The sequence below is a fragment of the Mus caroli genome, unplaced genomic scaffold (genome assembly GCF_978045245.1).
Source record: "Mus caroli unplaced genomic scaffold, Mus_caroli_1 scaffold_13, whole genome shotgun sequence".
Taxonomy (NCBI): Eukaryota; Metazoa; Chordata; class Mammalia; order Rodentia; family Muridae; genus Mus; species Mus caroli.
In genome coordinates, this window is record NW_028227268.1 from 1331472 (window position 1) to 1347698 (window position 16227).

The following is a 16227-nucleotide window of genomic DNA, read 5'->3' on the forward strand; positions in this document are numbered from 1 at the left end:
ATGACGCCCGGGCTCCTCTTACCCATCTCATCTCTGTCTTACTCAATACTTCCTGGTGGCCATTCGCCTGATGTAGCCTGCTGGACCCCATCTCATCTCTGTCTTACTCAATACTTCCTGGTGGCCATTCGCCTGATGTAGCCTGCTGGACTGGCCCTACTGACTACACACCCATGTGGGCTGTGTGGATAGCCGCAGGATCTCCGGACATGTGGTAAATCCTGACTCATAGAAGGAGGCACTGGTAACACTACAAAGCCCCAGGGTCCCTGTCTCTCTCTACACATTCTTAAGCTCCACTTCTATAGCCTTTGGACACTGTTATTTCCATTTGTGTCTTGCTTAACCACTGAAGAAACCCTCCATCATATGACCATAAAGAAAGTGCGTAAGTCCAGCCATCAGGGTACGGGACCACAGAGCAGCCCAAAGTCAGCAGCCCCAGCTACTTTCCTGGTCCCAGAGAAGTAGACAGAAGGCCTAGCCAGTCACGAGGCAACTAGAGATGGCCCAAGCTCCAAAGGAGACTCTCCAATTTCAAAATTTTCATACGCAGTCTGGGAAGATGGCTCAGCAGCTAAGAGCCTTGTTACTCATAGCATTGGAAATGTAAATGAAATAAATACCTAATTTAAAAAAAAAAAAAAGCCTTGTTACTCTTGCAGTGACCAGCTCTGGTCCGGCACCCACCTGGTGGTTCACAAGCATCTGTTAGCTCCAGTTCCAGGAGAGCTGGCTCCCTCGCTGGCCTTTGTGGACACAAAGCACATATGCACATACATATATGCAGACAAGCATGAAAACCAGAAATAAATAAATCTTCAAGCCAGACATGATGCCACATGCCCTTAATCCCAGCCCTCAGGAGGCAGGGGCAGATGGAGGCAGGTAGATCCCTGAGTTCAAAGCCAGCATGATCTACAGAGTGAGTTCTATGAGAGCAAAGGATTCACAGAGAAACCCTGTCTCAAAAACCAAAACCAAACCAAACCAAAACAAAACAAAAACAAAAACAAAAACCCAACATCAAAATCCATCAATCAAGCTGGGCATGGTGGTACACGCCTTTAATCCCAGCACTTGGGAGGCAGAGGCAGGCGGATTTCTGAGTTCGAGGCCAGCCTGGTCTACAGAGTGAGTTCCAGGACAGCCAGGGACACACAGAGAAACCCTGTCTCAAAAAACAAAAAACAAACAAACAAAAAAATCAATCAATCAATCAATCATCACAGAGAAACCCCATCTCAAAAAACAAAACAAAATACCAATCAATCTTCAAAAGCCTGATACCACAAATGACAATATGACAATATCATTTTAGATGTACTTAGATAAACATATCAATAAAGTTAATTACACTTCATTTCATTTTTTCACTAACACTGTTACTAGAAAGTTCTGAGGTATGTCCATGACTAGCACAGATGGCCTACAGGCATTCCCAGTAATCTGGGTAGGGTTGGATCTGGCCAGAAAACCACCCATGCCTTCCAAACACATATACACAAAGCATACTTTACATACATATGACAACCTCAACAGAAGCCTTTTGTGGGCTGTGGGCCTCGATGCGTGATCTCTGGCATCCCCACAGGCATGGATGGCATTCAGAGTTCTTGGATGCTTCCATCTTCCAAGAAGCATCAAGGAGGTGACCAGCTTCCTCCATGTACAATTTGGCAGAAATTAAGAATACCTAAAGCCCTGGACTCACCACTTGGAACCTGCTTACCCCTCAGGTTCCCACTGATGAGACTGTTATCTCTGCTACAGAGTCTCCACCCGTCACTGTGAGACTAAAACTGCATCCACTCAGGGGTGTAAGTGGGCACCAGCTCAGGTCTGAAAGTTCAGAGCTGAAATTTATGACCTCTTGATCCACTGAGTCTATCTCTGAATTTATCCTGAGAGAGGAAGTAGGACCTGAGCAGTCCACTCCAGCTCTGCCGACACAGGCCACACAGTGAGGAGCAGGGCCTGTCAGCACAGGTACAAATGGAGGCTATCCACTCAACAGACGGCAACATGCAGAAAGGAACACCATGAGGATCTTAGGAAAATATTTATGACAATCACAATCAAAAAAGGAAGACCTGACAGCACAGGATGACACCATCCAAGCCTTCAGGAGACTGAGGCAAGAAGCCTCTGCGTTCGAGGCCTGCCTGGGCTGCAGAGAAAGTCCAAGGGCAGCCTGGACACAGAAGTGAGACCCTGTCTCACAAGGTAAAAGGAGTGGACAGTGAGAAAATGTCTGCTCCATAAACACGAAGATCTGAGTCCAACACCCCAGAGGTCGCATCAGAAGCTGGCCATAGTGGCACACACCTGTAATACCAGTGCCAGAACACAGAGACAGAAGGCTCCCTGGGGCTTACTGCACAGCCAATCTTCCTGAATTGGCGCATGTATACACAGACACACACAAACAAACACACACACACACACACACACAGAGTAAAAGAATTTAAAAAAATAGGCTAAGGATATATGTAACCCAGTGGCAGAACACATGCTTAGCATGCACAGAGCCCTAGGTTCTGTCCCCAGTACAATGAAAGAAAGGCGGGTATAAATCACCCTGTATCCAATATTCCCATGTTTAAAATTATCTGTAACATCCATGGACAGACCTGACAGCTGTCCTGGGCCCAGAGGCACTGGCCTCAGGGCTGCATAGTCCTCTGGATCATACTATTACTGCCTTCAACTGCACTTCAGGTACAAGTCAGCACATGCTGAGGGATACAAACCCCAGTGCTTCCCCACCTCCTCCATTCCTTCAGCTCCTCCCCAGGAGACACTACAAGATACTCTGGGCCATTTCATCTTCATTCTCCTGTGATGACAGGCACAACACCAAAGGAGAAGCAGCCGGGGTTTGGTGTCTTGATCCTGCAGTGAGCACCATGGCTCTGAGGCCTTTTCTCTGAGCCTTCCATCTTTCCTGACATTTCCCCACAGACATGTACTTTTCTCTGTACCACCCCTGGTGATCCTTGAGGGAAGCTGTCCGGCACCCTAACATCAAGTCTGTGTGCTCCTTCCCAGGAGACCAACAGGTTTTCCTAAGGATATGGATATACAGAGTAAACTTGGGACCATTCACATCCAAGTTTGTCTGTTCTGTCCCCACTCTTCCGTGACAACCTGGGAAGAGCAAATTCTAACACAAGTAGATCTTGAAGGCGCCACTCTGTCCCCACAGGGTCCAGCTCTGCCCTCCCCTGTGAAGGCAGCAGCAGCAGCAGCATTTCTGTTCCCAGACAGTGTATTTCACAACATTCCTTGATACGGGGCTTCTGCCTCCTGTCTGGAACTAAACAAGTCTCTCAGTCAGGATCACTTAGTCTTCAGCTCTGGAAAGTTCTATACAGCAGGGCAAGTCTGGAGTCTCTGCTCTCTGGACCTGCTTTGTAGTGAATGACTTGGCACAGAAGGCTGAACAACCCAACTGACCCTGTGCAACCTGCTCTCTGCCCTCCAAGGATATAGAGATTCTATCCCCAAAGAACTCAACCTTAAGCAGCTCAGCATCGGCCAGCAGCAACATGCCAAGCCAGATGCAAGCATGAGCCCAGGCCTGCGGCAATCTCAACTTCGAAGGCTGTTAGTCAATACCCACAGCCACCATGAGGAGGAGCCCATGTAGCTGTAGTAGTGCTCTGGCCAGGTCACCCATACTTGTGGCTGAGATATAAGCCTTATACTGAGTAGCCCAAACTGCTGCTGTGTTCCTACATTCTCACAACTCCTTCTCACTGTACCTACCAGTCTACTGGCCAGTCAGCCACCCTGCCTCTCTGCCTTCCTTCCTCCCTTGTTTTTGCAGACAAGGTCATACTTATACAGCTTAAGGCCTGTAACTCACTCTGTAGACCTGGCTGGCCTCAAACTCACAAACTCTGTGTCCTGAATTATGGGCATAAGCCATGTCCAGCAGAAGGATGTAGTGTGCCTGTGTATACGTGTGGTACGTGTGTGTGTGTGTGTGTGTGTGTGTGTGTGACCAGTGCTCCCCACTGAAGCCTATGTGATCCTTTCTATCCAATCATGGCTGTCATCTCACCAGCACTCAAAGGGGATGGGCAAGGCCTAGGTTCCCTGCCCAACACTCTCTCTGGCCATCACATGGGCCTAATATTTACACAGCTGCTAACACCAGGCCTAAACTCACTTTTTTTTATTTTAATAATTTATTTTTAGTTTATGTGCATTGGTGTTTGCCTGAATGTATGTCTGTGACATACGTCTGTATAAGGATGTCAGATTCCCTGGGACTGTAATTACTGACGGTTGTGAGCTACCATGTGGGTTCTGGGAATTGAACCTAGAAAAGCAGCCAGTGCTCTTAACCACTGAGCCATCTCTTCAGTCACCTTGACTCATTCTTAAAATCCATTTCAGGGCCGGGCGTGGTGGCGCACGCCTTTAATCCCAGCACTTGGGAGGCAGAGGCAGGCGGATTTCTGAGTTCGAGGCCAGCCTGGGCTACAGAGTGAGTTCCAGGACAGCCACGACTACACAGAGAAACCCTGTCTCGAAAAACCAAAAAAAAAAAAAAAAAAAAATCCATTTCAGACAAAAACTACTTCTTCTATTCTGTTTGCTGAGATCTTGGTGGTGTTGGTGGGTGGACACCCTTACTGTCAGCACTTGAGAAGCAGAGGCACACAGATCTCTGAGTTCAAGGCCAACCTGGTCTACAGAGTGAGTTCCAGGACAGTCAGGGCTACACAGAGAGACCCTGACTCGAAAAACAAACAAACAAAACAAAACAAAAAAATGTAGACAGACTTCCACCTGCAAGAGAACTTAAATACTATTGTGCACACTTCAGAATCACATTTAAACTACTAATCAACAAGAACCAACAGACCCAATATCAGGAAAACTCATCGTATAAGGCAATGTCGCAGTACCAGGCAGTTAATAGCCTTCTGCTCACTCTAATCACGGATTCCCAAACACAAGTCTTACACAGACATGGGGAGACACAGCCTACATCTCATCTCCTGTTGCAGCTCAGCATCAATCCTCGGGGTCTTTTGGGTCCCCACAAAGATGGAGGCATGGCCTTGCTCTTCTTGGAGGACAAGGAGGCTAGCAGGCCAGAAAGCTGAGCTGCCAATACCTCCCAATGCTCATCTCCAGTCAGTCTTCTCAGTCAGGACCGCAAAAGCCAGAGAGGCAGGGCCCTGGCCGGAGCACAGTACAGGTTTCAGACCTCTGCCAGGAGGGGGCGGGGAAGAGCCTGGAGCTGCCCACCAATGCTCACCTGGTCTGTGCAAAATGGCTGAGAAGCTCCCAGAGAGTCTGTCGGGAACAGAAAGCGTCCTGCAACCTGGAGCCATCATCCAGCTGGAACGCGATGCGAACCTGGAGAGAAGAGAACAGCTAATTAGGGAGAACAGCACTGTCCTAGCAGAGCCAGGCTCCAGGGGCGGACCCGCCCCACCTCGAGGAGACAGGTGCTGAGGAGGGGTGTGACGCCCAAGGGCTTCCCAGGAATGCAGTACCACACTGTATGCAGGCTGCATGTGGACCTCAACCCTCCTAACACTGTGACCCTATAAGACAGCTGCTCATGCTGTGGGGACCCCAAACACATTATTCCACTGCTACTAACTATATCTTCGCTACCGTTATGAATCATAATGTAAGTGTCTGATATCTGACCCCCAAGGACGTTGTAACACACTGGACACCCGCTGGTCTAGATGCTATCAGCTGGTGGGCCAAGCTGCAGCAGAGCCACAGCAAGCACCCAAGGAAGGCTGGCTGGGAAGCAACTGTCCAGCCATGGCCACACAGCAACCCGGGATCTCGGACCAGAAACATCTAGCTGGTAGAGAAATGCTACCAATAACCCCCACCAAACCCAAATCACAACACAATTAAAAACAAAACAAAACAAAAACCTCCAAAAACAAAAAACCTGCATAATGGAAAAAAGTTTTCACTTCCAGTCCTGAATTACTCAAGTAGGAAATACAGCTCTAGCTTGATTGACTGAGGAAGACAGAGGATCCCAGGACTTGCTTCAACCTCTCCAGCCCTTCTCAGGCCCATGGGCAAAGCTTTGACACATCTCCCAGTCAGCCCACAGAAGTCCTATCCAATGCTCCACAGACCCAGCAGAGAGAGAGAAGTGGAGCCACTGTGCTTCCCCACTGGACACCTACTATGTTCTCAGGCCCCTCGCGGCTACGGGACACAGGCACCATCTCCAGCTTGGCATTGTTAGGCAGGTTGGCAAATCTCCACTGGAGAGAGAGGTCTAGCACGGTCCTCTGAAACCTGCAGAACAGACACAGCCATAACTGTCCTAAAGACACAGCCCCATGCCTGCTGTTCCCCTGGCTACAAGAGCAGAAAGTCAGGACCTGAAGAAACAAGAGGCAAAGACCTGGACTAGCAGGAGCTTTAGATAGGCACAGGGCTGGCAGGGATGTGAACAGGAAGAGAACAGGATGAGCTATGTGAAAAGGCAAGGGTGAAACCTGCACATACTGTAGCAGATACTGGCCGGCCCACTGATTCTCAGAAAGTTGTAGCGTGGTTGGTGGGGTGCTTGCCTAACATGGACAAGGCCTGGGTTCAGTCACCAGTATTGCACAACCCTGGCATGGTGGCCCATGCCTGTATTCCCAGTTCTCAGGCTCAGGATGAAGACACACAAGTATCAGGAGTTCAAGGTCATCTTGATTACATAGAGATCAGGCCAGCTTGAGTGTAGCAAAACCTTGCTTCATCAGAAGCCATACATAGTAGTGCAAGGGAAGAACTGCAGCAAGTTGTCCTCTGACCTGGACCTCCACAAGCATGCTGGGCACACATGTACCATACATAACTTACGTATAAAATATAAAGAAAAAAAAGGAAAGTTGTCTCAAGCAAGAGCAAGGTGAGTGTAACAGGCTACCCTCTGTCACTGCAACTGTCAAAGCTGCTTGGTCTTAGGCAATATACACCAGCCCAAGAAACCCCATCCCCACAACTGCTGCTCGCTGCTATCCAAAGGAATGTGCGGCAAGCATAGAAGGCAGATCCTACGAAACCACCTCTGGGACAGCCCAGCCCAATGTCCTTAGAGACACTCAGAGTGAGTCCAGAGCAGTCAGTCACATTAGCCGTTACCTCTCTGCTTAAGTCCTGACGGGTTCATGTGCAGAAGGCCTAAAGAGAGCTCAGTGCCCTCCAACCACTAAAGATCAATGCAGCCCCTCCTCCCCACACCTGGAGGACAAGGCAAGCCTGAAAGCCCCTTGGCATCCTGAGCAGTGAGGCTCCAAGGCTTGCAGGGGCTTTAAACATCTGGTTTCTCAGAAACACTAAAGGAGCAAGAGATCTGGAGGTCAGTGAAGGCTCAAGCACATACAGGAAACAGCCTCCAAGATGTCTGCTCCTCGAGACAGCTCAGCCCAGACTAGAGAGCTCAATGACACTTCAGGCCGCACAAGGGCAGCCTTGGACCTTGATGCGTGGCTCCTGGCATCCCCTGATGGGCCAACAGAAAACCAATACCAGCCCCTTGGAAGAGAAGGGAAAGAGGCTCCCTCAGTGCCATCATCACGGTGGGGGGGAGGGGGGACGACAGTTTTTCTACCCAACAGCTTCCTCATCCTTGACCCCTTTAGGTCCCAAGACAATGAGAACTGTAGCAGCTACAGTTCACATGCCCAAGAAAAGCTCCACCCACAGCTCTGACAACACAAAGCTTACTAGACATGCATGGGGGAGGACAACAAGAAACGACAGAACTAGACAGATAAATCTGTGATTTTTTTGTTTGTTGTTTTTGTTTTTGTTTTTCGAGACAGGGTTTCTCTGTATCGCCCTGGCTGTCCTGGAACTCACTCTGTAGACCAGGCTGGCCTCAAACTCAGAAATCCGCCTGCCTCTGCCTCCCACGTGCTGGGATTAAAGGTGTGTGCCACCACTGCCCGGCTGTGAATTTTTAATATATGGTCCATGGTCAACCACTTTGAATATACAAAGTGACTAGCCCAACATTATAAATGCAAGACACTGTTGGAAATAAGAGTTTTCTGGACAGGACCTGTTAATAAAGCCCAAGGGTGTTTGGAAGAGCTGACAATGAGCTGGGTACAGTAGCACACCCTTAATCTCAATACTCAGGAGGCATTGGCAGGAGCTCAAAGCCAGCCTGGTCTAAACAATGCTCCCAGGCCAACCAGGCCTACATAGGTTCTCACAAAAGAAAAAGGAAAGAGGAAAAAGGGGAGGAGAGGTGAGGGGGAGGGAAAGAGGGAGAAACTGAGAACAAGACCACCTCATCAGCTAGTTCTCATTGGCTGACAGGGATCAGCCATGGTTGATCCGAACCCTCAACATAGGTTCAAAACCAGCAAACTGCCTTAGAAAATGCTAGTGGGAACCAGGACATCAGGCCTAAGAGCTGAGAACACTGGGTGGAGAGGAAAGGCCACTCTGTTTACAGCCAGGCACCAGCCAGGGCAATGGGAGCAGTTCTTAAACAAATTACAGTCAGTGGATGGAAAGGGAGACAAGGGCAGAGCTAATGCAGTGTTGTAGAGGAACTGGCTCAAATTATAGTCATTGCTCCAACCAGACACCATTACGTGGACCATGGGCAGGTTAACAGAACAGAGCTGGCACAAAGCTTTGTGGCAGGATATTGTTGGATGGCTTGGCCACTCAAGAGCACATGTTCTGGGATTCTTAGAAGACCAGAAAGGGAGCCGGAGACTGGAATGGCCTGATACCGGTATCTTTTCCAAGAAACTTCTTCCTAGAAAGCCCACAGGACAGCATGGGAAAGGCCAAGAGAGTGGGCTTCTTGTGTTAGGACAATGTTGTGAAAACATGTCTCCAAGAATAAAAGCTCTACTTAAGACAGAAACCTGCATCCCTCCTATGGCCTCAGACCCGAGGACCTGGTGGAGGACTGCTCTCTTTGTCCTGACACAGAGACCCAGACATGGGAGGACTCCAGCAGCTGGGAGGCGAACGATCCCTTTACAGCTTTCTAGCCATTCCTTTGTCCTACCAGGAATTTACAGACAGCCAAAACCCTGCACTGTGGGCTTAGACAGTGCTCCCCAAAAGATACATCCTAAAACCTGTGAAAATGACCTTATTTATCACAGGTACTTATGAATGTAGGTTAAGAGAGTAAATTAGGGCTGGTGAGATGGCTCAGCAGGTAAGAGCACCCGACTGCTCTTCCAAAGGTCCTTAGTTCAAATCCCAGCAACCACATGGTGGCTCACAACCATCTGTAACAAGATCTGACTCCCTCTTCTGGTGTGTCTGAAGACAGCTACAGTGTACTTACATATAATAAATAAATAAATCTTTAAAAAAAAAAAAAAGAGTAAATTAAATGAGGTCACCCTCGACTAACCAGAGGACCCTAAACCCAGTGACTTGTGTCTTCGGGCCATTTGAAGATCAAGGCAGAGGTTGTACTGATGCAGTCACAAGCCAAGGAATACCTAGACAGCCAGAAGCTGATGCAGTCACAAGCCAAGGAATACCTAGACAGCCAGAAGCTGATGCAGTCACAAGCCAAGGAATACCTAGACAGCCAGAAGCTGAAAGAAAGAGATAAGTCCTCTTCCCTAGAACATTCAAGAGTATAGCCACAGGGGTAGGGGTGGGGTCTTTGATCCCAGCATTGTGGAGGCAGAGGCAGGAGGCTCTCTGTGAGTCTGAGACCAGCCTGGTCTACAAAGTGAATTCCAGGACAGTCAGGGCTACACAGAGAATCTGCGGGGGGGGGGGGGGGGGATTGGGGGGCACAGCCATACTCTGGGCACTTTGGACTTTGCCTCCAGAACTGGGCAAGGATAAACTTCTGTTGTATTAAAGTACCTATGGGGGCGCTTCCAAGGCAGAGATAGTATGTGTTGAGAAAAGGACCGCCGGGCGTGGTGGCGCACGCCTTTAATCCCAGCACTCGGGAGGCAGAGGCAGGCGGATTTCTGAGTTCGAGGCCAGCCTGGTCTACAAAGTGAGTGCCAGGACAGCCAGGGCTACACAGAGAAACCCTGTCTCGAAAAACCAAAAAAAAAAAAAAAAAAAAGAGAAAAGGACCAGGTAGACTGAGAAGCCCACAGCTGAGTCCAAGCAAACTCACTTCAGGTCGTATTCACTGGGGTTGAAGTCTTGCCGCCGGCATGTGTCTTCTAGTACCTGTGGGACAAATGGTCGGTAAAACCTACCTCAACTGATAGTAGGCGCACTGGCCAGCCCACCAAACATCTCACTCAACAGCTCCAAGCAAACTACACGCAAATCCTGTCTACTCTCTCCCCTCCTACTGGGGACCCATTATTGACTTAATCCTCCAACTATGGCCAGCCTGTCCACCCCGGTCCCATGTTCTAGGCTCTGCGTGGCCTCTAGCCACAAATAATAATCTGTCTTACTGGAACTACTTTGTGTCCACGACCACTCTGTGGCCTGGCAGTTTTTGTGCAACTGCTCCATGACAACTGCTACATGAGCGCAGCTCCTCTGTATGGCCCTGCCACAGATATGTATCGTGTATGCCTTTGCAACCTAAAAACAGAGGTTTAATAAGCAGGTGTAATTCACACGAGGTCACAAACAGCAACAATCAAAAGCCGTGAGTGACTTAGCAAAATTCACTTCCGGGAACACAGACAGGCCCTAGGGTCCGGAGGGACGCCCCTGAGCTGAGCAGGAAGGAACGCCACTCTTCCCGGTGACCGAGAAGGCTGGATTCGGACAAGCGCCGAAGATTCTGGGGCTCGCATGGCTCGACCCTGTTAGTGGGGTCCACCCCACCCTGTTCAGCAAACGCGCCTCCAAGTATCCCGCCCCGCCCCCGGGACCCAGATCCACCACAGCGCCGGAGGATGGGACGCACAGCCGCGCGAAAGGCGCTCATTGGCTGCCTCAGGCCCCGCCCACCGGGGCCCGGTCCCGCCCTACCGCCCTGGGAGCAACCGCAGGGCGCGGCGACCCGGGCGGCCCGCGGGTCCACCCATCCGCCCGTTCCCCACCCGGGCCGGCGGCCGCACCTGCAGCAGCACGGTGCTCGGCGTCACCTTCACCGTGTGGCGCCGCCCGTTTGGGGCCAGCACTGACACCGCGGAGCCCCCGCCGCCCGCCGGGGCCGCCATCTTCCGCTCACGTGACCGCAGCCGGCTCGCCTCAAACAACTTTATCCGCAACAGCCCGGACGCACAGCCACGCGGCCTCGGGGGCGGGGCCAACTCGCTTCCGGGCCCGCCCCCGACGCCGCCCCCGGCGCTCTGGCTCTGCCTTTCTATTAGGCAGCCCGATGGCGTCCGGACCGCGCGGCCCAAAAGCATCTCCCTGGAAGGAGCACAGTTCTGTCAGGGGCATTGTCTCTTCGTCCCGAGGCACGAGTTCCTGGGAACCTCCACGCTCTGGGGACTGCCTGCAAGAAAGCTATGCTGCCTGGGGCCAGCCTGGGACCCACAGCTACCTGTCTATCACCAAGTACTGAGTATGCACACACCAGAGTTAGCCTTTGTACCTACTCCATTAAGTACTGATCCTGCCTCCCTCACCTTCTCAAGTGTTCCTGTGATCATCATCGTCACATGGCGACAACCTTTTAGAAAAATATTTTAATGAGACAGATGTGCATTAATGCAAGATGCAAGACTTTAATCCCAGTATGTGGGAGGCAAAAACAGATCCCTGAGTTCAAGTCCAGCATGGTCTACAGAGCAACAGTCTTCCAGGACAACCACGGCTACCCAGAGAAACCCTGTCTTGAAAAAAATAACAACAACAACAATAATAATAAAGTTATATTTTATGTTTTTTTTTATTGTGTGTCTGTGGAAGAGCGGGTACAGGCATGCTATGGTACCTGTGTGCATTGTCAGCGAACTTGTCTGTTCTCTCCTTCCACCTTGTGGGACTGAGGGATACATTTGAGGTTACCAGGCTTGGTGGCACCTTTACTTGCTGAGCCATCTTGTTGACTTCAAGCTCTCTCTTAGCTTGTCACCATGACTTCAAGGACAGTGATATACCTATGGTCTTTGGGATTATTGTAAAAATCTCCAAATCTGACAGTGGAGAAGCTGGTATACAGCATCTGTGTCACACATGTGTATTGACAAACATAGGGAAAAGAATGGGAAGAGTTTGCGTGTTCTATGCAACCTTAGACCCTCACTGTGCTGCCCACCTTCCCGGGTCCCCTTTGGTTTTCTTCCTTTTTTTTTTTTTTTTTTTTTTTACACACTGGCATTTAAAATAAAACAAAACAAAACAAAACCTCAAGTTTTGTTTTCTTTCAACTGTCCCACTGTTAGAATCCTCTGGCAGAACATTTAGAGAGGTGCAGTGAGAAAAATGGACGGCCATCAAGAGATACAGTTTGTTCTGAAAGTGAGCATGTGAAATTTGGCCATGTACAGGCTCAAGTTAAAGTCGGAGTCCTCCATAATCAAGGTCCCTCTTTCCTTGGGTAGTAAATAAGTCAGTTGTTGGCTAATTCTTTAAGACTACAATGCCATGGGTTTTTTTTTTTCTTCCCACATTTATTATGCAACAGTTTTAGCACCAATTGATGAATGAGTTCTTTTTATTTATTTCCTTGACAGTTGTCCGGGCTAGTTTTATGTCAACTTGACACAAGCTAGAGTCATCTGAAAGAAGGAAACCTCAAATGAGAAAATAACTCCACAAGATCTGGCTGTGGGGCATTTTCTTAATTAGTGATTGATGTGGGAGGGCTCAGCCCATTGTGGGTGATGCTATCTCTAGGTAGTGGTTCTGGGGAGTGGTGGTGCACGCCTTTAATCCCAGCACTCCAGCGGCAGAGGCAGGCAGATTTCTGAGTTTGAGGCCAGCCTGGTCTACAGAGTGAGTTCCAGGACAGCCAGGGCTACACAGAGAAACCCTGTCTCAAAAACCAAAAAATAAAAAATAAATAAAAAAGAGAAAAAGAAACATCTCTCTTTTTTAAAAAAATCATATATATTAATGTGAATTCTGGAGTTTTCTTCTTTTTTCTTTTTTTAGGTTTTCTTTTTTTATATTTTATATGTGGCCAGACAGTGGTGGCACATGCCTTTAATCCCAGTACTTGGGAGGCAGAGACAGGCAGATTTCGGAGTTCCAGGATGGCTAGGGCAACACAGAGAAACCCAGTCTCAAAAAAACAAAAACAAAATAACCTGTGTGTGTGTGTGTGTGTGTGTGTGTGTGTGTGTAATATGTGTGGATGTTTTGCCTGCAAGCAAGTCTGTATACCACATGCATTCCCTTGGTTCCAGTAGAGGCCAGAAGTAGGCATCAAATCCCTTGGAACTGGAGTTATAGATAGCTGTGAGCTACCATGTGGGTGCTGGGACTTGAACCTGGGACACCTGGAAGAACTGCCAGTGCTCTTAACCACTGAGCCATCTCTCTAGTCCCCTCATGCCTTTTTGTTTGTTTGTTTCATTTCATTGTAGGGTTTGAGTGTTGTTGTTGTTGTTGTTTCTTTCGTGCTTAAATTGACCTAAATTTAGTCAGCATGACTGCCTTCGTGCTGGCTGTTGTGCTTCTTGTGAGGGCTAGCTTTAAATTCTTTGTGTTTGTCTCTGTTGTTTTCTTTTATAGAAGGTCTCCTGTAGCCTAAATGGCCTTTTATTGTTGATCCCGCCTCCACGGCATGACTGCTGGGATTACAGGCATGTGCCACCACCATTGACTGTCTCACCCTGTATAGACCAGGCTGACCTTGAACTGGTTGCCTCCAAGTGCAGAGATGACAGCTGCTTGACAGCATATCTGACCCAAACAAACAAACAAACAAACCAACAAAAAAGAATTCTTACGACTCTGCCAGAGGACCTGAGTTTGATTCCCAGCACCTATCTCAGGATGCTCACAACTCTCTGTAACTCAAGATCCAAGGATCCAACACCCTGTACTGGCCTTTGATGGCACCAGCAAGCATATGGCTTATACTTACACACATACACACATACACAGACATACACACACACATACATACAAACACACACATACACACTTACATAGATATATACACACATTCACACATACACACATGCACACACATAAACAAACACATACATACACATGCATACACATACACTCATACAGACATACACACACATACACACACACATGCACACACACAAACATACACACACACATACATTCATACAGACATACACACACATACACACACATGCACACACACAAACACACACATACACACGCAAATAAATAAATGTAAAGAGTAAGTTGGGTGCATTGTACTTCTTTGGCACTGAATACTTCTTGAATGGTTACTACCCAGGGACAAGGACATTTTCTAATATATAGAATATGAAATAGGACTAGGCTTGGGGGTGCACTTGGGAGGCAGAGACTGGGAGATCTCTACATTTGAGATCTTGCAATGTGGTCTACATAGTGAGTTCTAGGACAACCAGGGCTAGAAAGACCCTGTCTCAAAAGATAGAAATAAAAATAAAATAAAGAAATCTGCATCTTTCAATACCAGGTCTCTTCCGCAATGAGAATGTCCAGTCATAGTGCTCTTTTAAAATCTTCTGTTTTAAGAGATGTTGCATGGATAGAGGTGTAGATTGTATTTGCAAGATCTGGAGTTTGAACCCTAGCACTTCAAAAGAAAAAATTAAAATTAAAAAAAAAAAAGCATCTCAGAGCTTTAACAACATCATCACAAACAACAATAAGAGATGTACAACCAGACACAGTGGCTCAAACCTCCCAGCATGTGGGAGGCTGAGGCAAGAGGGTTGTCATGTGTTTGCCATCTGCCTGAAATACACTGTGAGCCTGAGCTGCAGAGTGAGGCTTTAGAGTAAGAAAGCAAAGCTGAGTTGGTACAATGAGCCATACACGCACAACATCTGAGTTCAAAGTCCAGAACCCAGCGTGGAGTCAGAGAACAGACTCCCCAAAACAACTTCTACCCTCATGAGCGTATGAGGCAGCACATGCACACACCAGCTGTGGTAGCACTTGTCTATAATCCCAACACTTGAGAGGCAAAAGCAGGATTAAATCTGAGGGCGACCTCAGCTATACAGCAAGTTCTAGACAGCCATATAGGAAGACCCTGCACAATCAAAAACAAAAGCAGTGGTGGCGCACGCCTTTAATCCCAACACTTCAGAGGCAGAGACAGGCAGATCTCTAAGGTCGAGGACAGCCTGGTCTACAGAATGAGTTCTAGACCTTCAGAGCTACACAGAGAAACCCTGTCTTGAAAACAAAACACGAAAAAACATCCCAAAAAAATAAAATTAAAACAACAGCAACAAGCCGGGAAGTGGTAACATATGCCTTTAATCCCAGCACTTGAGAGGCAGAGGCAGGCGGATTTCTGAGTTCGAGGCCAGCCTGGTCTATAAAGTGGGTTCCAGGACAGCCAGGGCTATACAGAGAAACCCTGTCTTGAAAAACCAAACCAAACCAAACAAAAACAACAAAACAAAAACAACAACAACAAACAAACAAACAACAAAGACAAAGGCTGGTGTTGTGGCTTACTTGTTTGGGTGCTTATTCAGCATGCATAATATCCTAGTTTCAAATTCTTGTACCACAATGATACATGCCTGTTATTCCCAGTACTCAGGAGATGGAGATAGGAAGGTCAGAAGTTCAAGGCCACCCTCCATGGCATACCATGTTGAGGCCAGCTAAAATACATAAGACCCTGTCTCAGAGAAAGAAACAAAGAGATTAAAGATATCTTTATAGTTATTTTTGTCCTTCGACTATATCTCACTAGAGAAGGAAAATACAGAATATTATATTCTAAAGTTTGATGCAGTGAGTAGTGTGTACCTGTCATCTCCACTAGCTAATTGAGGGACTGAGACAGAAAAATCATTTGATCCTGGGAGCTAAAAGCCATTCTCAATAGCACAGTGAGACCCCACTCATCTGAAATAAGAAAATGCAATAAATATTAGTGAAAAGCTAATTTTTTTACACAGTTAGGTCAGGGTGATATATGATGGTTCTCCAAAGAAACAAACTCTTGGAAAGCGAAGGCAGAAGGTCACTACAAGTCTGAAGCCTCTATGGGCTTATAATGGCCTTTAGGCCAGTTAGGAATATAGAGGGAGACCTTGTCTTAAAACAGACAAAAGCAAACACCTAACAGGTGTGGACATTGACTTTGGAGGGAAGTGACCATAAGGACCTGCTGTTGTCTGTAAGTGGGAGAGCTAGGAG

General features: G+C 48.0%; 1 protein-coding gene across 4 annotated transcripts in view; it reads right to left on the reverse strand.

Moving 5' to 3' along the window:
- The window catches only part of Aspscr1 (ASPSCR1 tether for SLC2A4, UBX domain containing), a 36433-nt gene extending 25219 nt beyond the window's left edge, over nucleotides 1-11214 (reverse strand). The window contains exons 1-4 of one of the 4 annotated variants that reach the window (XM_021176863.2): nucleotides 11037-11214; nucleotides 10127-10182; nucleotides 6186-6300; nucleotides 5279-5379 (exon numbers count right to left, since the gene is read on the reverse strand). In XM_021176863.2, coding sequence (XP_021032522.1) covers nucleotides 5279-5379; nucleotides 6186-6300; nucleotides 10127-10182; nucleotides 11037-11138 — 374 coding nt within the window. In that variant the 5' untranslated portion in view covers nucleotides 11139-11214. Of the gene's footprint in view, nucleotides 1-5278; nucleotides 5380-6185; nucleotides 6301-6409; nucleotides 6486-6513; nucleotides 6708-10126; nucleotides 10183-10418; nucleotides 10826-11036 lie in introns of those variants that run through there. The other 3 variants (XM_021176867.3, XM_021176865.3, XM_021176864.3) reach the window with 3 other exon arrangements.
- Between the last annotated feature and the right edge of the window lie 5013 nt (nucleotides 11215-16227).